Source organism: Cupressus sempervirens, chromosome 6, assembly GCF_028749045.1.
Source record: "Cupressus sempervirens isolate cs-2001-9-10 chromosome 6, ASM2874904v1, whole genome shotgun sequence".
Taxonomy (NCBI): domain Eukaryota; kingdom Viridiplantae; phylum Streptophyta; class Pinopsida; order Cupressales; family Cupressaceae; genus Cupressus; species Cupressus sempervirens.
In genome coordinates, this window is record NC_143123.1 from 222428643 (window position 1) to 222453680 (window position 25038).

At 36.2% G+C, this 25038-nt stretch overlaps 2 protein-coding genes across 9 annotated transcripts in view; one reads left to right on the plus strand and one right to left on the minus strand.

Annotated features, from left to right (window-relative positions):
• The window catches only part of LOC149552070 (pentatricopeptide (PPR) repeat-containing protein), a 305115-nt gene extending 284901 nt beyond the window's left edge, over positions 1 to 20214 (minus strand). For 5 of the 8 annotated variants that reach the window (XM_089787542.1, XM_089787541.1, XM_089787544.1 and 2 more), the window contains exon 1: positions 19112 to 20177. In XM_089787542.1, coding sequence (XP_089643668.1) covers positions 19112 to 19936 — 825 coding nt within the window. In that variant the 5' untranslated portion in view covers positions 19937 to 20177. Of the gene's footprint in view, positions 1 to 19111 lie in introns of all 8 variants that reach the window. The other 3 variants (XM_089787540.1, XM_089787547.1, XM_089787539.1) reach the window with 2 other exon arrangements.
• On the plus strand, positions 13106 to 17034 carry LOC149552072 (uncharacterized). Its single transcript, XM_089789532.1, has 7 exons — positions 13106 to 13557; positions 13749 to 14403; positions 14543 to 14775; positions 14891 to 15043; positions 15185 to 15585; positions 15723 to 16128; positions 16263 to 17034. Exons 2-7 carry the CDS (start codon positions 13781 to 13783, stop codon positions 16841 to 16843), a joined length of 2397 nt encoding a protein of 798 aa, XP_089645658.1. The 5' UTR covers positions 13106 to 13557; positions 13749 to 13780; the 3' UTR covers positions 16844 to 17034.
• Positions 20215 to 25038: the final 4824 nt, after the last annotated feature.

Genomic DNA, 25038 nt, shown 5'->3' on the forward strand with positions numbered 1-25038 from the left:
CAGGAGATGGTAATATTTGGGATTAGAAGTTAAAGTCAACACAACAGAGGGAGTAACTAGAGGAATCACTAAGAGGGTTTGCATCAATTGACAGTCTAAAAATCTTGCATCAATTGACTGTCAAATAGACTAAGGTCTTGAAATCTATTAAACAAAAGGAAGAACATAAAGTTGTTCAACAATATAAGAGTGAGAATTTTACATTTGTGGGGGGGGGAAGAATGATAATCAATGTTGCATTCCCACTTGAACCATATTTAGAAGGGAGATGTTCCATTCTCAAATAATTTCTGATTTAATGGACCTTCATGTGCAGATAAGTATTTCTTATCCTTGAGTATTACATTTATTTACCCATTGTAGTCTCTCTCTTATTTACATTTCGATATGTCATATAAAGAGCTATTTGCCTTGATCTTTTCCTTTATATGTGAGGATGTTCTTGTAGGAATATTGTGCAAACTCAATCTTATGGCAGCAGCTCTAAAGAAGTTGTGCTCTAGAATCCATTAGTCATCTGATGATCAGGCTAGATAAAGTGAGGCCCTTGAAGCAAATATCTGTGATGATTGAGCTTATGAGTATCCTTCTATATTAAGAGGGAGCCTAACACTTCTTCAAAAGGCAACATAGGAGCTCGAAAGATTGATACTCAAAAGGAATCTAAAAATACATGTGTTTGATTGCATGATTTTGATGGACCTAACCTTGTGTACATCATGAGGAAATAACAGCTTATCACCAGAAAGTCAGAAGATCGATATCAAATTCAGAGGGAGTTCAACAGGCATACTTAGGTGAAGAGAGCTCTAAGAGAGTTAACTAGAGGACCTAACTTCCCAAGATCATTGTTTAGAGGGATAAATTTTAAGTGTGATCTCTTCTCTGTAAGAGAGAAGTTCTAAGTGAAATTCCTTGTAATGCATTCTTCTCTATGAGAGAGAAGTTGAGGTGAAAGCCCTTGTTCCACCCTCTAACTTGGCTCATGGTGATTACTATTTTGCATATGTAGATTATGTCATAAAAGGTGACTATCTTTCATCGATATATATATATATATATATATATATATATATGGAGGGTTGCTATTGTAAGGTGACACTCTTGTCAATAGCTTGACTATTATCATGACAGACTACATTAAGTTGTTATCCCGGAGTGCGAGTAGTCATGATAACAAAAGCATCATGATCATACTACATTAACTTGTTGTCCCAGAGTGGCAGAGATCATAACACTTGTCATGATAGAGTTCATGACATGTTGATTATTAGTTATCTAATCGACTTCATTAAGTTGTTGTCCTAGAGTGTCGGAAATCAAATAACTCATATCCTACTAGGATATAACATATTCTTTTGGTAAGCATCAAGGATTTGATGCGAGTGCATATACCAAAAGAACATAAGTATGATGAATATCATATGATTGGTATTTCTTATTGAAACATACTCCGGATTATATTTAAAGATAACATCTAAGATGATGGATAAATGTTGATATCTTTAAATATGTCATTCCAAGAATAGCATACTGAGATGGTATCTCTCCATATACTCGAGAGTATAATGTGTTCTACAACAATCCCCCCTAGCTAAGAGGGAGTGTTAAGTTTGTAGCTTCAATCGGATTGATTCGATCATGAGATACATTGTTGATGGTAAATCATCATTTAAATAAATATTCTTATATATATATATATATAAACTAATAACGATTAACCATAGAGACATGTCTCTTCATGAGACATGTCTCCTCCTCTCATATTTATGAGTGTCCAAATCTGCATTTGGAAGACACCAATAACAATAGCAATGTGATTACATTTGCAGTAAACGATCATACAACCTTAACAAAAAGTTTGTCTATAAATAGCAAAATGCAATGCAGGATGTTAGCTTTGCTACTAAATGATTATTTGGTAAGTTTTGTATAAAGCTGATTAAAGTTATTGCTAACTTAACAATTAAACAATTGAGTGATACGCGAGAAGAAATCTAGTCTTGTTGTATGATGTGAGGGTATGGTACTATTATGTAATGTCCCTATTTTTGTCAGTATCCAAGTTTCATGGATTAGCCTATTAATGTGATCCTCGTAGGCTAATTATTGTGGATAGAGGATTTTTTGTGGCAGTGACTTGGCTTGGGAGGGTCTTGTCTTCTCCACAATTCAGTAAACAACCGGTTGGTCTTCGTTTGGCTCGTATTGGACTTCGTTTGGGCTTAGTTTTGTGTATTTACTATTTGTGGTAAGTCGGATGTTGATTGAGATGGACTCTTTCTATTTTTGGAAAGTGCATTTTGTCACATGGAGAAATAATAGGTATTACTCCTATTTCAAATGGCATATTTAAATGATGAGTATTTTGGGAGTTATTATATTTTTTGTGGCCAAATTATTATTAAATAATTAAATGGCTTATTATAAAGTTATAATTTAACTTTATAATTTCACTTAAGTTGAAGGTTCAGTTATCATTGGAAAGAGCCATTTATTAATTAGTTAAGCCAAGTCTAGTGATAGAATCTAATGGAACCTTCTAATTAATGTTGTGTGGTGAAGCTTCTAGAGTGAAGTTACATTTTGGCAACAAAAGGGCATATGGAAGTTATAAATACAAGCCCATTTGTTGAGATAAGCATGCTTGGGTAATTATTTGTTTTTGTTGCCTTTGTGTCTTTTTCTATGCCCTTGCTAAAGTATAAGGGTTTTGATGCTGAGAAGTGTTGGGTAATTTACAGCTGAGGTATTGTGAATTCCCTTCTTGAAGATTGTCTGAAATCACTACTGAGGTAAAGTGATTTGGTCACTGGTTGGATCTCCTTACTGTATTTATCTGTGGCTGGGAGATATCATTTGTGTTATTTTATTATTATCTTGAAATTTGGGTGGGGGTTTAATTCTGGAATTATTGGGGCCTAAAGATTGTACTGCAAATTGTTGTTGTTGTATAGCAATATGCCATCACTCCTTACTATTTTATTGTGTCTAAAGGAGGAGTTTGTTCGGAGGTAATTATCTGATTTTATGAGAGTTTGTTTGCTGGAGATTGCCTAAAGATTGTGAAGAGATTCATCTGAATTCATTGTATCAAATTGTGTTTTGCAATATAGTGATCTAATCTGGCATTATAGACTGCCGAATTACATCAGGAGGGCAGCATTTTCTGTTTTGTGTGCAAGTTTGGTGAGTTCTGGGCCAATTTCATTCTCCTTGGACTGGACGGCATTATATATTGGATCTTCATTTAATTACGAGTTGTGTGGGATCTGCCCTATCAGCCACAAGTGACTTTGCAAGTTAGACATCCTTCACCTTGTACCTGCGATCTCCATATTGGTAAATGCGTGTGCAATTACTGTCTAGTGTCCAAGTATTCTCACCTGCGATTTGACTTCAAGGAATAATATTGCATAATCTGCCATTAATGTGGGTAAGAGGTGACTGAATATTTCTTACAAAAATTGTATTATGTCCATCGGGAGGTCAGATCGAAAATCTGGATTGGGAATTGCCAATCAGCTTGAAAGACTAATTGCCATTACAATCAGGTTCTAAGTGTTGCTTTTTAATTTCCAATATTTTATGCAAAAGATAAAGCAATCATTTTGACTTTCAACATCAGTTGCTATGATTTAGTAGTTAGAGATTGTTTTTTTTAATGATTGTAATTCTTATTTCAAAAAATACAAAAAATCAGAGAGAGAAACACAAAATCTAAAACATCCCTCATTTTCAATCAGCAAATAAGTGTAAGGCCAGAAGGGGTTTTTACATGTTACAATTAGAAAAATGTTGTGCACATCTGATATGCATTTAATAATTTACTTTCATTATACGCTTTCTAATTATAAATCTTTTTTTTTTTTTGCACAGTTTAATTTTTGGCCTAGGCAATTTTTGGATTGTTTCAATGGGCTTTCCAAACACTTAGTATTTTTTGTTAAGTTGGTAGGCTCAGTATTCTTGGCATTTCAAAGTTGACTAGGAGTGTCTTGTCGAGAAATTTTCAATGAGCTATCACACATGCATATCCAAGTCCATTTGATAAGAGATTTTAATGCCTGAAGATTTAATTGATTGATGAATAAAGTGACTTTATAAATTTGTGGTATCCCCGTGAAAATACGAATTATAGAATTAAATGAACAATTAATAAACAAGAATAATATAATTACAATATAAATAATGATACAACTTCTTCTTTTTTATCAATAAGAGGCTAAAGCCAAGATTAATTATTATTATTATTATGTGTTGTGATTAATTATTATTAGTATTTATTAAGCTCGAGTAGACTTGAACCCAAGACCTCCCAGATAAGAGGCTCACAATTTACCATTGTGTTGTAGGCTCATGCCTAATAATGATACAATTATAACATAATATTTTATTACGACCAATAAATATAATAATACATTTTATCGATATTACAATATATTATATAATATAATATATATTTTATAATGATTCAATGATCTAATATAAAATAAATTTAATCAATAAATGGCATAGCATGATTTTTTATTTATTTGAGTATATTTATAGATCCCTCCATTCAATGCAAGTACTGGAGGAAAAGAATGCCAGCAAAAACAACCTCTAGTATAGCCTAGGACCAAAGTCCTATTACTAATACAAAAAAATAAAAGGGGCATGTCCCTCATTACAAGACCAATCAAGGGCATACCCTTGTTTATGTAATTTATTTGAAAAGTACATACATAATCAGGGTCATACCCTTACCTAGTTTACATGTTGCATCAAGGACATGCCCTTGTTCCTCAATAAAAATAAACTAAGAATATGTTGGTTAACGGTTTGTCCTCCTATTAGATTTTATAACCTGACTCTTTAATACCCAATGTTTTGGAGAGACAAAAGGATGTTTACCAACAAATGGGTCAGTGTATGTATTCTATCACTGCCCTCTGAATTACTAGGTACAGCTCCCTTATGATTTGCAATGATATGCAATAAATATGTTTTTATGAGATTAGAAGTTTTGACATTATAAGCTCTTAACCCGAGAGCGGTAAAGGATAGCCAAATTGTTTGTAGACACAAACAATTCAGGCAAAATATATATGAATAACCTATCACACCCAATGGAATAACTGTAGTACATTATCTTGAGATTTCTAACTCTTACTTCTATTCTAAATGCAGATTAACCATCTAAATGTAGAAGAGGAATGAAAGAAGAAATGCATATGAAGACAAGTGGAATTGTTTTTAACTATCAGCCTTGAATGAAATGGAATCCAACAAGTAACTAATAGATTCATACACATTCATCTTTCACTTCCCAATGAAACTATCTAACATGTTATGAAACCAGCAAGAGAGGAAACAGAACCATATATGAAGAAAGTAAATGGAATCACCTGTACTATAATTACCAAAATGAAATGGAATCCATATGATTATCACAAAATCACATATCACTGTCTTTCAACTCTTAATGCAGAACTAATCTATGCATGGGCAACAAAACATGACAAGCAAATGGGGTAAATGGAATTACATAACCAGTTCACCATCTAGTTTGCCGACCATTGTATTGTCAAATGAGATTACATTTATAGTTTTCAACTTTTCTGTCATCCCTCAGTTCAGCAGAGCAACAGTCACAAAAAAGAAAAGAGAATAATATATGAAATTATCCAATGATATGAACACGTGGCATATTTTCCATCGATGATTATGAATCCATGGTACTTCTGAAAACACATGATGACTGTTCAGCTTCATGCAATCTCGGGAATCTTGTAGAAAATTGTTGTTTTCTTCATATTCTACTATTTCATGCCAAGTATGTATAATTCATAATACAACGCTCACTGTAGTTTTGAATTTCCATCTTTGATCTCAAATCAACGGTCAAGATTAAATCATTATAAACCTTTTTGTTTCTTCCTTTGCATTTTCCTCCATGGGTCCCTTCATGTACACGCGTCGAATTGTCGTTATGTCGCTCCTATTATTCTTTGTGCAACTCTTTATAGCGACATAATGATGAGAGTTGATCTATTTTTTATCTGACGATGGCAATAAAAGATCTTAACCCTTGTTTACTTTGCGATGTGGGCCCACTTTCCAACTATGCACAACGTGGCAAACAGGTGGCACTATTCCATTACTTGGAGAATCTAACATTGGACTACTTTGCTATGTGGCACTTCATGGAATATAATGGGCCCATCAGGACGCGTTGTTCTATCGTTATGTCACTATGATTAACAATCGATCAACTTTCCATAGCGACATAAGATTGATCTGGAGATAGACGATGAAAAGAATCTCTTCATAACCCTGACTCTGTCTCATACAGAACCAATCAAATAAAGATAGCCACAAAAAGAAATGGCCCACAAGAACACGCATTGTTCTATCTTTATGTCACTATGATAATCTTTCGCACAACTCTTTATAGCGACATAACGACAAGCGTGGATTTTTTAAGATCTGACGGCTGAGGAAATTCATCATTGAATACTTATAATTCCATCTTTAAAACATCATCCATCAATCTGGTTTTCTTCCAACAATCTGGATTTAGTCTCTGGGTCATTTGACTTGTCAACTTTGCAACGTAAACATGTAGATTAAATATAAGTTGTCGATTTCATTGTAACAAGAGTAATACTACCTTTGACCGGGATCTTTCACCATTTCTGATGATTTATTCGCTTCTCTTGCATTCGATCTTGATCATCTACAATATCTTCCATTAAAAACTATTACACAGCATGAATCCATGTCTTCAACATGACTAGGAACAAAGAAAGATGAATCAGCAGAATATCCAAACCTTCTTCTCATCAAGGAAACGCATAACAAACCCTCCAAAACCTAATCACCTAGCCATTGGACTGGTGCATTGCTCGTATGATTTTCCGCATCAGGTTAGCTCAGAGGAATGATGAGAAGAAAGGTCATGCTATGGGCAATCTAGACTCAGACTCAAGACATTGACATTTGACTTGACTCAAAACCCTAGAGCAAAAAGATATGAACTGAAACTTGGGCAGCAAGATAAGACCTTAGAATAAATTACATGAGATCACTAGATACATAGGAAAGTGAATTCCTTTTCATTTATAGTCAGAGCGTGGATTTTTAATATAACCTTCTTTGGGCCCTTCAAGATTTGAAACCCATACATGCACCTGTACACATGATTAGTGTATATAATCCTGCACCAGGGATGTTAGGTACATTACCAAATTATGACCTCTTAAAAGGTTAAGCAGGGATATCCTTGCTTTGGAATTAGGGAGTAAAGTATTTTCCTTCAAACAATATCTTAACCTTAAGCTTTTGATGTTAGGATTAAAAAAGTGTTCAATAAACCCAAGAGAGCAACCGCCCACAACAAATTTAATCTATATAATTGCCAAGTTGTGCAAGAGAAGATTATTATTAAGCAAAACATCCACTTCTTCTGTTAGTAACCATCAAAATCAAAGCATGGTAGGCTCTTACCAGATTCTTCCCCGAGCTAGAATCACATAAGAGATTGTCGGTAAATAAATTGATTAAAACTGTTATAACTATTCCGTTCTGAAATTATCCCTACCAGCCATAAACATAATTTAAAAATACAATTTCGGTTGTATTCCCTTTGAGGTCAAAAGTCCAATCATCCTTAACATTGAGTATCTTGGCTCATAAACTCAAAATGTCCCATTAATAAAACACAACAAAGATTGAGCAGAGAAATTATTCACTGACCTTCAATATTCCTAATCAGGATAATGTTAGTCTCGTAAATTAACCAAATATAACCATGATCCCAGTTATATTATAGGAAACTTATATATTAATATCATGCAATACCCAGAATAACTGCTTATTAATTCATCCACCTAGAGGTATAGTTAATTCATCACTAAACCGATACAGTAATCTCTCTAAGAATTGGATATGAACTTTCAACCAATTTTAACTAATTAATTATTCGTAGCAAGTCTTAAAAAAAAATACAATGTAGATTTATTGATAAACTAGATGTGCATCTAGATAAATGTATGAATAACCCGAGATATGGAATAAATGAATGGGGGGGTTAATTAGGCAACCTGTTAATTAGTTTGTAGATCAGTGAGCCAAAAACACCTAGATTTGCCAAATTGTCAGCCTCGATGTTATCTTCTCTATAGATGTGTTTAATGCCGATATTCGTGAAATATTTTAGTCCTAGGTTGATCTGGAATTCTGAGTTTAAGGTCCAATAGGGATCTGTCCATTTCTCAAGGCATTAATAATTATTTGGGAATCACCTTCAACTACAATGTTCTTGATGTTCAGAGACTTGCACATCTTGAGTCCCTCAGAGAAGGCTTCCAGCCCAGCAAAGTTATTAGTGGCAATGTCAATCAATTTGGCCAGCCTCCCACATATATCTTTGTTCCAATCATGAATGATGCACCTGATGCCAGCCCTACCCGAGTTACCACGTGAGGCCCCATTGAAATTTAATTTATACTAGATCTCAGGAGGGGAACATTTACAATTTTGATGAGCAATTAAAGATTCCTTTCCACCTTTTCCAAAATAGAGAGGGATGTGGAGATTGTGCCAATCTCTTCAGATACAATGATCTAATATAATTATGAACAGTGATATTACAACAAATAAAACTTATTTGAAATATAGAAAAGTTATATTCATTAAATATTATAATATAAGCAATATTGTTCCTATATCAGTAAGTTATATAATATATATTAATTGGTTGTTTAATACCATATAAAATATTAAAGATAAATAATAATTAATTTTTTATAATAAATTGTTAATATAATATACTATTAAAATAATAACACATTATAAATTGAATATGATATATCAAGATATAAATCAATAAGAAAACTAATTATCAATAAATAAATCTATTATTAATAAAATATAAGTATTGTATAAATCAGGTTTATATATAATTCATAAACCAAAAGTCATGACCCCTTGCCTCCAAATGACACACCAGTTTGGAATAGCGATATAAAAGTATCATCTATTAATTAAGAAAAGATATATAAAGAATATAGGGAATCAGTCCGCAAAAGCTTAATGGAGAAATGTAAGATAAATTAAGTTCGGTCCTGGCAGGGGACACTACAAAATTAAGTTCACATTATTAAATGTCGCTTTATTATTATGGGTGTTTTATTTCCTTGGTGAGAAAATAAAGAAACAGAGATGGGAATATAAGAGTCACTTGTTTGAGTTTAAAGAGAGGAGAGGATTCATTTGCATTGTGCTTGGTTATTGATTATGGGATTCTTTTTCTCATCTTGGAGAGCTTTTGGAAAGCTAGTGCTTTCAGCAGGAGAGAGGACAGAAACCCTCAAGCTTGGACAGTGGACGGAAACCCATTGTCAGTTGGAGACATTGCACTGGTGTTTCACATTGTATTCCACATTCATATAGTCTGTTATCCAATCTTGTTGTAGTTATTGTATCTACAATTGGATTTTATTCTAATTTTGCTGAAGGTTTTAGTGTAATATTCATTGTGGAAGACTATATTTTCTGCAGTCAATTTGTATAATTGTTGGTTAATGGAAAGAGAAATGCATGCAAATCTGTTGCTTCAATTTTGGTGTTTCATTTTCAGATAAATTGGGAAAATATCTGACCCGAGATACTACATACTAAATTAGAAGAATCTATTGATCCAGTTGATCCCATAGAACCAACTAATGGACCAAATAATGTTTCTTTAGCTAGAAAGAAACCATTGTGGGATAGACACACTATGCAAGACGCAGAAAAATATGCAGCTCCTCGTGGCACTTTTAGATAAAGTAAGAGACCACATAAGTTTTCAGGTTATGTTACATGAATGAGTTACATTGTTGAATCCGAACCTTCTAGTTTTGAGGAGGCCACAAATCGGCAAGTACAAAGAGATGCTATGTCTGGAAAATATCAATCTATTATAAAAAATGATGTTTGAGATGGTGTCCCTACGCCTGAAGAAAAATCAGTTGTATCTTCTTAGTGGCTATTCAAAATTAACCATGCCGCTGATGGGAGTATTGAAAAATATAAAGCAAGGTTTGAGGCAAAAGGTTTCTCTCAAAATGAAGGTATAGATTATGAGGAGACCTTTGCTCATGTAGCTAGATATACTTCTATCTAAACTATCATTTCTATTGCAGCACTTCAAGGCTGGAAACGACATCAAATGGATGTAAAAACAGCATTTCTTAATGGTCTGATTGAAGAAGAGGCGTTTATTGAGTAGCCAGGTGGCTTTGTGATTCATGGAAAAGAATCTCATCTCTGCAGATCAGGAAAGGCCATGTATAGCTTTAAAAAGTGCCACGTGCTTAATATGAGAGGATTGATCATTACTAATTGAGCCTGGGAAACTCCAAAAATGAAGCAAATCTAAATCTTTTACTTCAAGGAAATTGATGATAATGCTCTAATCTTAGTACTTTATGTTGATAATTTGTTTCTTACTAGACCAGATAATTTCATTATCAAATGTAAGCAAGAGTTAGCTTCTGAATTTGAGATGAAAGATTTTGAGATAAAAGATCTCGGTCTTATGCATTACTTGCTAGGATTAGAAGTGTGGCAAAAACCTTATGAGATTAAGTCAAGTGAAATACTATGATGACATTTTGAAGAGTTTTGGCATGTTGGATGGCAAGTCCATGTTAACTCCTATGGAAGCAAACCTGAAAAAGTTACATAAGCGTAAAACTAGTTCGGATTCAGTAGATCCCACCGTGTACAGACAATTGATTGGATCAGTGATGTATCTAGTCAATGCTAGAATAGATATTTGTTATGCTGTTAACACTCTTAGTCAATTCATGTGCGAGCCTAAACAGATTCATTTTGTCACAGCAAAGCATATATTGAGATATTTGCATGGTACAGTGGAATATGGTCTGAAATATACTTCTTGTGAAGATCTGAAATTGCAAGGTTTTTCTGATTCAGATTGAGTCAGGTGTGTGCCTGACAGGAATGAGTATTGCTGGTTGTTGTTTCAGCTCACATTAAGCTATAATTTCTTGGTGCAGTAGGAAACAGTCATGTGTGGATCTAAGTACAATAGAAGTTGAATATATTGCAGCTTGCGTGGCAACTAGAGAAGCAGTGTAACTTGAAAGCTTCTTACAAGTCTATTTGGGGAGTCTTTGGAACCTACAACAGTTCTTTGCGATAATCAAAGTTGTGTGAAGCTTTCTGTTAATCTTGTATCTCATGATAGAACCAAACATGTGGAGATTAAATATCATTATTCAACAGACGTGATTCGAAGGAAAGCAATTCAACTCAAGTACATTTGTACTGATGAGCAAATAGCTGACATTCTCACCAAGCCACTTTTCAAAGTGAAATTTTCATACTTTCGAGATGAGCTTGGTATTGTGGAGAATGATGCTCTTGTTAAGAGAGAGAGTCTCAGCTTCAGTGAATCTTGCTACTTGGTAAGAATGCATTTTTCACTAAGAGGGAGAAATTTGAGGTGAAAGCCCTCATAATGCATTTTTTTCTAAGACGAAGAAACTTGAGGTGGAAGCCCTAGTTGCTCTTTCCGTTCATGGGAGTAGCCATAGTGGATTTCATGTTGAGAGACAATGACAACATCACAATGAGTGACTCCATGATGAGACCTTGTGTTTATTTCACTTATGAGAGTAGCAAAGGTGAACATCATGTTGAGTTACTCCATGATGCTATCACGTTAAGAGACTCCGTGATAAATTTTGATCTTCTCACAAATGAGTGCAGCCATTGTAAATATCATGGTGAAAGACTCCATGACATGAGAATCTGGAAAATATTTCTTCTTTGCTAAGACGGAGGATTAAAGTTTGTAGCTGCAGGAGACATGTTTTGCTAACCTGTGATGACTTCTTAAGCATACCTATGTGAAGACCATTGTCTGCGATGTTTAATCCTTCTTTGATCAGTCTTATATCCTTATAATGGATTCTTCAATAATCAAGTTGTATGTATGTGATACATACTGAGACTGCAGAGCGGCTTCAACACTGGATGATCAATGAAGAGTCATGGCTCTCAAAGACAATGTACAGTATTCAGCATTGAAGAATGAAAGGTCATGTGCGTGTTTCCATTGAGCACCAAAGAGACAATTATCTTGTGTGATATCTGACTAGCAAGTGCCGCATTTGTTGTAGACTGTTAATTGCAATCACTGTTGGCAACTCAAGGGTCTCATGCTAACATAACAGTTGAAAATTAAAAAGACTCTTGTGTCGTGGCAGATAGAAAGCTAACCACTGCACTTCTTTATCTTACAAAATGGATTTTATTGTGAAGTTTTGGACTATCACTTGTTTACTTTTCTGGGTAGATTGCTCCGGTTCATTTTGGTGTCCAAGTTTACTGTGTATAGTGATCAGTGCATGTGATTAGCAGAATTTTTTCATAACTTTTGAGTTCTTCTATTCAGTCATACATTGTTCCTGTAGATAGTATTTGATATTGTTTATCAGCATTCTTCAAGCTCCTAGTTTTTCATATCAGAGATTAATTATTCTGTAAGGAGAGTGCTGGTTATTATTCTGGTGTCAGGTCTCAAGAATCTGTGAGATTTGTTTTGGACTCTATTATATTCAATAAAGGATTAACCTTTTGGTGTGGCTTGGTTTTCACCCTCAAGTGTAGGGTTTTTCCAGGATAAATAATTGTGTCAAACTGTTCTTTGTGTTTTATAGTTCTGTTCTATTTATGATATTCTGGTTCAAAAATTTATCAAAATAGATAGTTATCCACACTATATACTTCACTTCTCTTTATGAGGTACTCTTCTATGACCAAGCCCGTGAAGAGTAGAGTCCTGCCTATTATTGGTGGCATATGCAAGATATTATACAGTTCTATGGCTGGAAACAAGCATTCACATGCTGGTGTCTCCGCTGTCTGGACATATGCATCTTATTCGGCAGATATATTTGATTTTGAGGTATAAATAAAGTTATTTTCATTTGTATGTTCTTGTGAAATTACTGCGATTGATTTGTATATGTTTGCTGATGGTTTGATCTGCAGGTTTTGTGGTTGGTAATTATCAGGTTGAAACATAGTTCCAAAAATCGCCATGAAATCGCCGAAATCGCCGAAATCGCGATAAGATTCATGGCTCCCGATTTTTTTGGAATCGGAAATCGCTGGTGGCGATTTTTTCTTGTGAATCGCCTGAATCGCCAAAATCGGCGATTCATGGCAAAAATCGCCAAAATCGCCATCGTGAATCTCCAGAAATCGGCCGCGGCAGCAAGGATAGAAAGTTCAATTTTTTAAAAAAAACACATGTTTTATTTGCTTTCTAAGTTGACTTTCCTCTTTGTTATAACCCTAAAGAGCCTTCTATTTGCTTAGTATGAGTAGAAGAGAGGAAGAGTGAGAGAGAAGAAGAGAAAAGAGAATCCATAGGTTTCCAACCGGCAAGAAGGAAGAGCACCAAAGAGATCAGAAGTCCATTTGGGGAGGCCATAAATTGCATTGGGAGCATTAAGGAGTCAATATCAACACTCCTCAACTCATTTGCAAGAGGTAAGTGTTGGTTTTTTTTTTGCATGTTAGTGTAGTATGCATTTTTTGTTAAATTTTTTTAGTGTTCATTTGCAAATCTTGAATGATTTTTATTTTTAGTTTTACTAAATTGTAAACTAGGGTTTGTTGTTTTGTAGTTTTTGTTTATTAGTTGCAAACTTTGATTTTTTACATGAATTTTTTTATTGCAGCAGCCCTTTGCTTTCATTTTCCAATTTCCACAATGGGTAAAAAAGATGAATGCTGGAAATATAATGAAGAGTTTCCTGGGAGAACCAAATATCAAACAAAATGTATATTTTGCAAAGAAAAAATAAATTCGGGAGGTATCTATAGATTGAAATACCACATTGCTGGCATACCTGGCCATGATGTCACAGTTTGCACTCAACAAACCGTTGAGGCAAAACGCTCTTGTTTAGTGGCATTAGAAAAAATTGAACAAGACAAGTTGACTAAGAAAATGCAACTTGAAGGGTTAAGAGATATTGGCTCCCGTGCTCCCACATCCGCAACCGCATCTACATCTGCAAGTGCATCTGCATCAGCTTCCGCATCCGTAGGTTGTGTTGGGGAGGGTTCTTCTAGGCCTCCTTTTCATCCTAGTGCTAGTGCTCATGTGAGTGTTAGTGGTAGTCGGTCTCATACTGAGACAGAGTCCAACACCAACCTATTGCGGCCTAGAGTGCGGAAAAGCAGAATGGATAGTTACTTTGTGCCCCGCACTACTCCTGGCTCCCAACCCACGCTTGAGGGCATGGGTTTGAACAAGGAGATTCATGATGCTGCCAGAAAAGAGATTTGCAAATTCTGGTACTTTTGCAACATTCCATTTATTGCAGCCAGGTAATTGATTCTTTTTTCTTTGTTATCTTCAAAGTTAAAGTTAAAAGTAAAAGTAAAACTTTAATTATATCTACTTGTTTTATGATTTTAGTTTTTGACATCTAAATTTCTAATCAATATCATTATCTATTTGTGACAGGACTCCTTATTGGCAGAACATGATAGATGCAGTTACCATTTGTGGTCCGGGGTTTAAAGCCCCAACTGAGGCTGAGTTGAGTGGATACCTCCTGGAGGAAATGGTTGAGGATATGAGGCATGAGCTTGAGGACAACCGAAAGGAGTGGATCGAAAAGGGTTGCACCATCATGACTGATGGTTGGACAGATAGGAGGGGAAGAACACTCCTCAATTTTCTTGTATCCTGTGGAGGTGATTGATCATTCTACTTTCCTACATACATAATTTTGAATCGTGATTGACTATTTCAAATTTTGATTTGTTGATTGCTAATAGTAATTATAATTCGTTGTTTTGTTACTTGTAGGATATACCATGTTCCTCAAATCCATTGATGCTTCTGCTCATGTAAAAAACGCCACATACTTATGTGAGGTTATTGAGGAAGTTATAGCAGAGGTGGGGGAACAACATGTGGTGCAAGTGGTGACTGATAATGCAGCAAGTTATGTTGCTGCAGGTAAACTTTTAACTTTTTAAGTTTTGAAAATAAATTTATTTGAATTTTGAACTTTTTCTAATTCTAACTTAGAATTTCTAAGTTTCCTAAGTTCTAACATATTTGAAATTTGAATTTCTAATTATCTTAAAATTGTTGTAGGCAAACTTTTGATGGAGAGGCACCCCACCATAGTTTGGTCCCCTTGTGCAGCACACTGCCTTGACCTCATGTTGGAGGAAATTGGCAAACTTGAGTGGGTCAAGTCATGTGTGGAAAGGGCAAAAAACATATGTAAGTTTATTTATAATCATTCATTTGTCCTTAGCACAATGAGGAAGTACACAGGAGACAAAGAGTTAGCTCGTCCAGGGATCACGAGGTTTGCCTCGAATTTCATCACCTTGCAGTCCTTGTTGACATCAAGGGATGATTTGAGGAGCATGTTTGTTGGGCGGGAGTGGATTTCATCTTCCTATGCTACGACCACTGCAGGGATAGATGTGGTGGATTGCATATTTGATGATGATGGTTTTTGGAAACCTGCTAGAGAAATACTTAAGGTAATTTTATTGCAATTTAACATTTAATATTTTACAGTTTACTATGCTAATTGTTTAATGATTTAGTTTTACCTTATATTATTGAATTATTCTATGTTTAAGTTTTGACTCAAATTTTTGTTTTACTTTATATGTAGGCCACTGAGCCTCTTGTATCTCTCCTACGAACTGCTGATGGGGAGAAGCCCTCTATGGGCTACATATATGAGGGCATGGATAGGGCCAAGGAGGCCATTAGAGCTCAGTATGCAGGAGTGCAGGAGAAGTATGCCCCTATTTGGGACATCATTGATAGGAGATGGCAGAATCAGCTCCACAGACCCATCCATGCAGCAGCTTACTTTTTGAATTCGGCATTTCGTTTCCGTCCTGACTTCAAGGCGGATGAGGAGGTTCTCACCGGATTATATACAGTGATCCAGAGGTTGAGTACTGATGAGGATAGCAGTGCTGCAATTATTGAGCTTGATAAGTTCAATAATAAAGAAGGGCCACTTTTCTCTAGCAGGGTAGCCATAGATGCTCGGGAAACAATACAGCCAGGTAAAAATTAAATAATATATTCAATGTTCATGAATCTAGATTCTAAACTTAAAGTTGATTATGTAATTTTAGAGTTAACTTGTAATTTGTAATTTGTAAATGAGACTAATTATTTTTATTTTCCCTTATTTCAGATAGATGGTGGCAAATGTTTGGGGCCACAACCCCAAAACTTCAAAAAATTGCCATTCGTATTCTGAGTCAGCCAAGCAGCGCTTCTGGATGTGAGCGCAGTTGGTCCATGTTCGAGCACATCCACTCGAAGAGGAGAAATAGGTTGACAGTGCAGAGGTTGAATGATCTTGTCTTCGTTCATTACAACCTCCGTCTTAGGATCAAACAGATTTTGGGCACTGACTCCTCTCCGATCATTCTGGAGGAGATTGATCCAGAATCAGAGTGGCTCACAGAGGTTGTAGATCCAGTCTTCACTGAGGAAGACCGTGCGTGGATTGACCAGGTGGATATAGAGGCTGAGGCAGCTAGAGCACGTTCTTCAGGCATTGGTAGACGCACACGTGCACGCACAGACACAGGCCCTAGCGACATTCGTGAGCCCATCTTATATGCGGGAGATATGGCTCGACAGTCCTCTAGGACCTACATTAGACGCCTTGCTACTAGGCAGACTGGATACTCAGAGGCTGAGGCTGAGGCTGTAACCGAGCTTGAGGATGATGTTGAGGATGATGATGACTATGAGCCTGAGGCTTGAGCTGGAGCCTTGTTTTTATATTTTGTTTACAGATATTGATACTGAATCATTGATAGACATATGTTTCAAAGTTTCAAACTTTCATGGATCTTCATCTTAGATTCTTACATAAATTTATGATTTGATGTCTTATGGATCATCTTACATACATTCTATGATTTAAATCATTATGATCATTTGATTTCTATTTACTTCAGCTAGCCTACAATTTACATTTTAGAATCTTAGATAACATAGTTACGTATGTGATGGATTTTATGTTTCATGTTTATGTATGTTAAGTTTTAACTTCTATTTGATGATGTTATAGTGTGCTTAAGTTATATTCAATAAAGGGTGCATGAAATAAGTTTTAAATTGTTAAAATCTTTAAATTTAAAGGGTTTTTTCAAATTTGCCGATTCATCGCCGATTCATTGCCGATTCATTGCCGATTCACGATTCGATTCGGCCTTGCCGATTCCGATCCGATTCCGATTCACGTTTCTTTGGGTTGAAAGATACTAGGCTAATGAAATCACCCATATGAGCACAAACTCTGTTATAGATATCAGCACTCCATGCTTCTAATTGTCATCCTCTACTTAAATCAGATGTGACAGAATTAGATTATGATGTACAATTTTATACTATATTGAGGCATTAGCTGATACAAACCTTAAACATACGATGTACTGCTGTCACAGGAAAATGTAAATAACTCATCAGAAATAAATGTTTTTGAGTTGAATTTTGATTTTGATTTTTCTCTTGAGATGTATTTAAATTGGTATGGACAAATGATTATTTTTGAGAAGGCTATAAGATTACCCTTTATAGCGATTTGAGTTATATCCTCCTAGCTAATGAATTCATATCCTAGAAAACACAAAAATAAATATAAATTGTAATTTTAAAAGACTATTCAAAACAAAAAAAGAGAGATATAGTATTTTGTTTTAATCTTCTGACAAGTCAGGTCAGGTTGTGACACTTAATCAGGTTGATGTCAGTGCATCCAGAAGACTGGTTTTGAGTGCAATAATGAAAACTTTGTTTTTTGGGCTCTAAGTTATAGTGGCATTAGTGTGATACAACTATATCTAAGTGCAATACAACAGTGGAATTGAGTTTACAGGTTTTGAGTGCAATAATGAGAAATTTGTTCTTTGGGCTCTAAGTTATAGTGGCAGCAGTGTGATACAACTGAATCTAAGTGCAATACAACAGTGGAATTGACTGTACATGAGTGTGCGCACATGCATGTAAGCATGCATGTGTGTGTATGTGTGCTGCAGATTAAGATGACTGGAAGTCTAGTTAAAAGAGCCTTATGGTCAGGAATCTTCTGCCAAAATAGATAAGCAATATGCATTATATTTTTTACCAGAGAGCATTAATACCCTAGTTTCAACTTTTAAATTTGATGTTTCCATATTTTAATACTAACTTAATACACTCAATTTGTTAGGAATAAAAACAAGTCTTGGGAGTTTGCACCAAGTGCTGCATGTCGGCATCAATCCTTGTGACTTTAGCGATTTATCAAAAATGCATATTGCTAACGGTTGAAACATCATAGAAGTCACGTGAACTGGGTTTGGTGATGTCTCTAAGCAAGCCAAAGCATGAATCAACTAGCTACTGGGACATATAGAGGAATATAAATATATGAGAAACATTTAGAAAATCCATTGACAACGACAGAAATGGCCAATTCACAATGCAAAATCATTGTAATGCAGGATATATAAAGCGCAAGCCTTTGTTCGGGTTTCTTAATCCTACGGTTTCTTGTTTCTGCACCAAACAAAGATTCTGGCACTGTTACTGGTGTAAAGGTTCTACTGAAGCCTACTGAACCCAGAACACATCATTTTTAGCACCTTTGTGTTTGGCACTTTGGTGCATTGACAGTTAAGACAATTTGCGACGGAAATTTCAAATTGGGTCACTCTTTGCTCCTTGTAAACTGAAATCAAATCGAACGATTCTAATCGCTAAGTCTTTAGTCACCACAAGTGTTACAACCGCCTCAAACACCAAAGGAGCTTAAGCATTCGTCAACGTTGCTTTTTTCTCAAGGTCGATTACTTTTCTAGTCATTTGGATCATAAAATAAAGGTAAAGAAAACGAAGAGCCATTTTGGCTTCCGTAGGGATTGAACTACGAAACGTGTGCATCTGGGATCACAACGTAAGAATCTTCGAAAGCTTGTGTTCGTAACTCCGAACAGAAAAGAGAAAAACTATATTCAGATTTGACATTAGAAAAAAGTGAATCCACACCTTTTTAATTCTCAGGAAGGCATTTAAGACATTCTGCCAATTTTCCGGCTGCGTTTCGAGAATCCTTTTAAATTCTTGGGAAGCCGCTTCTCTTTCTTCATGCCAGTTCGAGCGAAATTCTCTGCCTTCAACACCCCCCTTAACCCATTTGCCTCTCCTCTCTGCCACAGCTCTCAGCCTTCTGCCGTCATCCAACATCACGGTCAAACACCTTCCATGAAACTCCACCCCATCAAATTCCACGGCTTCGGCAGCGCAATCATCGGCCTTGAGACCACCATAGATAACAAAGCAATACCCAACATTCCTCTCCGGGTCGTGATGGTCTCTTATCAGAACCACGTTCTTGACGGGGCCGAATTGACGGAAAAACTCTGCAATCTCGTTCTTCTTAATCCAAGACGGTAAATTCCCAACAAAGATTTTTCCTTTTTCACGTGCTGCCGGAGTCGTTAGGATTTCGTCATCAGATGAAGAGTCTGCGCTGTCTGTGTCCGACTGGGAAGCATCAGGTGACTCCTTTTCTGTGAGTTGAACTTCCACTTTTGGCTGCGGAAAGAGCTTGCTAGATAGCCAGAGCTTGTTCAAATGAGGCTGCGCGGGCGGTGGTTCAGCAACTTTAACAATGTCTTTTTCCGGAGGCTTTGTAAAACCTCGCAAGGGGTTTAACGGGGTCGCGGGTTCGAGATTCTCATCTGGTTTGCTGAGCTGGGCACTTTCGAAAGTAGGAAGACCAGGACGCCGCACAGACGGTGCCTGTTTCTGTGGAGTGTTGGGAGGAAGAGAGGAGACTGAGAAAGAGGGGATTGTGCAAAAACACTTCATTGTGTTCCCCAGAGAAAGTGATTTGCTCTGCGCCCAAGATTCGACGCATTTCAAGCGTCGGAGTTATCTGCAAAAGACTGCATGTCAAGTGGTGTATCGAGTTAAAACAGAAATAATTCTACAAAACTCATGACCATCGACAAGGTATGATGTACTTGCCACTCGACATTCGGCTCCAGGGAAGTAATTAGACCTGAAAGCGCTATCCGTGAAACATGGTCTTATCAGATAAGGAAATGGTGAGCGCAATACAAAGCTTCTACTAGATTTTATATTTTTATATTTTTTAAATAATTTTGCTTTTATAATTTCCATATACGTACGGAAGCCATATCGATTTACTTCTGCGCCCAAATGTAAAGGTCAATTGTGCGTCATTTTCTTTTTCTTTTTTAGTGTATACTATTGATATTTTATTTATCATAATACTATCAGTACCTCCACCAAAAGTGTATTGGTTATGATGATAGTAAGATATGATATGTGAGGGAAAAGATAGGCGGAGAAAAGATGCATTATGTGCATTTAGAGTTCTTAAATTGTAAGTCGAATTTTATTTGGTGTATCTTTTTTGATGAGTAAAGAGCTTAAAGCTTTAATATTTTTCCTTTCTTATATTGGGTGTTTGGTTTGCCTTGAGATTTGTTTGATTTGTCTTCCTCGTTCAACAATATAACATTAGAATGTATGTCTTATCTTCTTCCATGTTGACCTCATCCTCCAACAGATATATTTCAAACCCATTCCTCAATTGTAGCATCTTCACATATAGTAGCCACATTAAGGAATTTAGTTTCCATTCTTTAATCAACTTCTTTCATTCAAAGCCTCCCAATCTTCCACTTTTGCAATTGAAAATCTTAGAACCAACTTATCCTTCTAGATAAGTTGATCAAAATGTCTAGGCTTGGAAATTGTGAGGCTAACATAGATGTTTACTATAACTTTGTTAATGTCCAATATTTCCTTAATAAAAATGTTTTTACATAGTTTTATCACAACATCTTTGTCATTCTTGAAGTACATTGCGATTGCAATTAACATTAAGGCTACGTCAGAGTTAGCCATGGTTATTTCCTCATTAAATATATACTCATCCCCAAGGACTTCCATTATTTCCCTAACCACCAAATTGTGTGTAAATATTGTAATGCCCTACAACCTATTTACTATAATCTCCCCATCATCAAGTAAATAGTGTAGGTGAAGCCATATGAGTATTCTAGGGTCTCAATTTGGCCTAGAAACACAACTTCAAATTTGTTTGGGTGGAAGAAGATTCCAAGAACATACTTCAATATCTTAAGGGAAAGAATCACCCTTCATGGACCATCAAAAAATGGATTAGTCTGATTAATGAAGTGAGTTCATCATTTAAATTTGTATTATTTTCCTTGCTTATAGGGAGGCTAATATGGTAGGTTAGTATTATGCAAATAAGGGTGTCCTACACGATGGAATCTTAGTGTGGCTCTCCTTCAACATGACATTGCCCAGGGAAGGGTCATAAAGGTATATTATTGTAATTATTACACCCTTGTCATCAAGTAAACACCATATCGAAGTACACTCTTACCAAAATTATTTTAAATGTTGACGATCTCAAAGCAACACAGTGTCATTATCAATCATATGTTTCTTTGTGAAATGTTGCATGTGTCGTTATCAGTCACATGTTGTTTGTGAAATGTTGGCCTTTGCTTGGATTTTCTAATTTTGTTACTTCCCTTTCTTCTCAGTTATTTCTAAGTTTTATTGTGAGTGGGCAATGTGCGCAAAGTGGACCCTATTGACTATGAGAAGTTGAAGAAGACTATATGTGATGCAATGAGAATCTGAGGGTACCCTAACTAGAGGTAATCTAGATCCTTACAAATAATCACATACTGAAAACACAACAATAATGCAAGATTTGATACCAATTCACAACACTTTATTCATATAACAATTGTTTACATGCAATATGCCTAGTTGTAAGGCCTTCCAGGTTAGGGCCAAATACAAAAAGCAATTGCAAAATAGTTCTACAAGATCCCTCAAGATCCAACTCAATCCTAATCCTAGCTAGTCCAGCTCCACACTCTGGTAGAAAACCCCAAGGAAATATCAACTTGTGCTCACAAGCGCACCAAGCAATCTCCCGGTTTGCCAAGCCTTAGCTATGAGCTCTCTTCTCAATATTTTCTCCCACACTTCATCCCCTTCTCTAAGCTAGATGATTGTCCTCGATCTACAATCTACCTTAAGACTCCACAAGACACCCCTGCTTATACCCAACTAAGCCACAAGTCGGCCTAGCCCATTACAAATTAAAATAAACCCTTACATTAAATTCCCATGCAAGCCACAAGTTGATTGTAACACAAAATGAATACCTATACACAAATTAAATACCAAATTTTGGCTCATAGACAACTCAAGAACTAGCACCGAGCTCCATTATAGACCGAGCCAACTCGAGCAATACTACTATCGAGTCCCAATGCAAACTGAGCCACAGTATATGTCGAGTGTCACCTTCATGGACTGAGTCCCTTCATCGACCAAGCAACTCGAGCAACACTGTTGTCAAGCTCCTAGTATAAACCAAGCTTGCAGTACTTGTCAAGTGCCCCAAGCATCATTAAACATCTTCATTAACTGAGTCACTTGGTTAACACAACAACTATAACCAACTCATTATTAATCAAGTACCACCTCTACACTAACTGATTCCTCCAACTCCAAAGCCAAAATACCCCAACATGCAGGATTGCCAACCAACTAAGGATGCTCCCAAATCAAACATCCTAGGTTCGAAAAGATTTTCTTAGTAGCTGGAAGAACATCTTCTAAGATTCAGCATGTAAATCCCAAATTGGTTCTTCACATACATATCATCCAAGTCCTCAACTTGTACACTTTTTCCCTTGATCTTCTTCTGCTTCTTCACATCTATCCTTGGTGTTTCGTAGGTCTGCCTTCCACACTGATCTCTAACCCTCTTTGAATCCTTCAACTCAACTCGGTTGCCAATACTCAGGTTCCTCATATCGAGCTCTTCATTCTGCAAAGGAATTGGGGAATGCTTCATGCCACCTTCCATAATTGAAAACACATTCTTGACACAATCATGCATAGCCTTGCAATCATACTGCCAAGGTCTACCAAGTAACAAATGACAACTGTGCATGTCCACAATATTACACAACACTTGATCCTTATACTGCCCAATCTAGAAATTAACAAGGCATGGTCCCTCACTTCCAAAGCATGCTCACCTTGTAACTAACCAATCCTATAAGGACAAGGATGTCTCATTCTTCTCAAACCAAGTTTCTAAACCATTTCCTCAGCAATAAGGTTGTCAATACTACCACCATCGACAATCATCTTGTTGACTTTACCACTAGACTTACAATGAGTCCCGAACAAATTACTCCTCTAACAAGATTCCAATGTCCTCTAACCAATCAATACTCACCAAGTTAGTAAATTCTCTCCTTGCTCAGGTTCACTGGTAGAGTTTTCAGCCTCATTCACAATACCAACTCTCATGTCACCAGCCTTAGGACATTCATAAGATATGTGTCCTATAGCAAGCACCCTCAAACTTACCTCTACCTATCCTTCTCTTCTGATCAACAGGTTTTGGTTCATCTTCAGCACTCAGTTTAGCTTTTGTCAAGTTGTCCTGCTTCTCCTTCCCTTTGGAATTACCTTGACTTTTCCTCTTCAACTTATCTTTTGCCTTCAGGTCATATTAATAAGCATCTTCAACCAAATCAATCTTCAACATGCCAACCTCATCTCGGATATTGAATCTCAAACCATTAATGTACCAAGCTACCTTATCCTTTGACAATTCTCTATGTCCAAACCAAATAGTTAACTTGTAGAACTCCTTAATATAATCTTTCAATCATATCTTTCTATTTCAAATTCTGCAACCTCTTGAACAACTCAAGTTCATAATCAGAAGTAACGAACTTAGCCTTCAACTTAGTTACCATCAACCTCCATCTTGTGATCTCCATTTCACCTTCCTCCTCTCTGTCTCTTTGTAGTTCTTTCCACCAAAGAGCAACATGTCCTTTTAACTTAGTTTGTGCCAACTTTACTCTGAGTGGATCCTCAATATCCTCAAGCTCAAAGTAGTCTTCTAATTCACCAATCCAATCAATTAAGTCTTTAGGATTCAAAGTACCTAAGAAATTAGAAACCAACATCTTATGCTTCAAATTCAACTGAGATCCATGTCTACCAAACTAAATAGCTCTATTTCTCATAGGTTTCTCCACACAATCAATTTTTTCCTCACCACTCGATCCAACAACTTCAAAGTCTTCAACAACTTCCTCATAATCATCTTCAATACCCACATGTTGAGGTACACCACCTATAGCACTTATGATCTTAGCTATCATGTCACTCTTCATCAATGCAATCTCATATCTGAATTCTACTTTAATCTTCTCTAAGATCCTTTCTTCCACAACATCACTAAGATCATCAATCGCCCTAGGGTCCAATCTTCTTGGAGGCATCTTCCAAGATCATTTGCAAACCCAAAGCAATAAATCCATAAGTCCAGAAGATCAATCAACTCCACAAGATCAACCTTCACTTCCAGCCTTCACCCAAGTCCTAGTGCAAACTACCTCAACTTCGACGCTCGATCTACACACTTAGGAACAATTGTGCTCTGGTACCACCTAATGTAGTGAGAATCTGAGGGTATCCGAACTGGAGGTAATTTGGATCCCTACAAATAACCACACAACAAAAATACAACAACAATGCAAGATCTGATACCAATTCCTGACACTTTATTCATATAACAACTGTAAGGCCTTCTAGGTTAGGGCCAAATACAAAAAGCAATTACAAAAATAGTTCTACAAGATCCAACTCAATCCTAATCCCAGCTATTTAAAATCCACACTCTAGTAGAAAACCCCAAGGAAATCTCAACTTGTGCTTGCAAGCCCACCAAGCAATCTCTTGGTTTGCCAAGCCTTAGCTACTAGCCCTTCCCAAAATTCTCTCCTACACTTCATGCCCTTCTCCAAGATGGATGATCGTCCTCAATTTGTAATTTGCCTTAAGACTCCACAAGACAC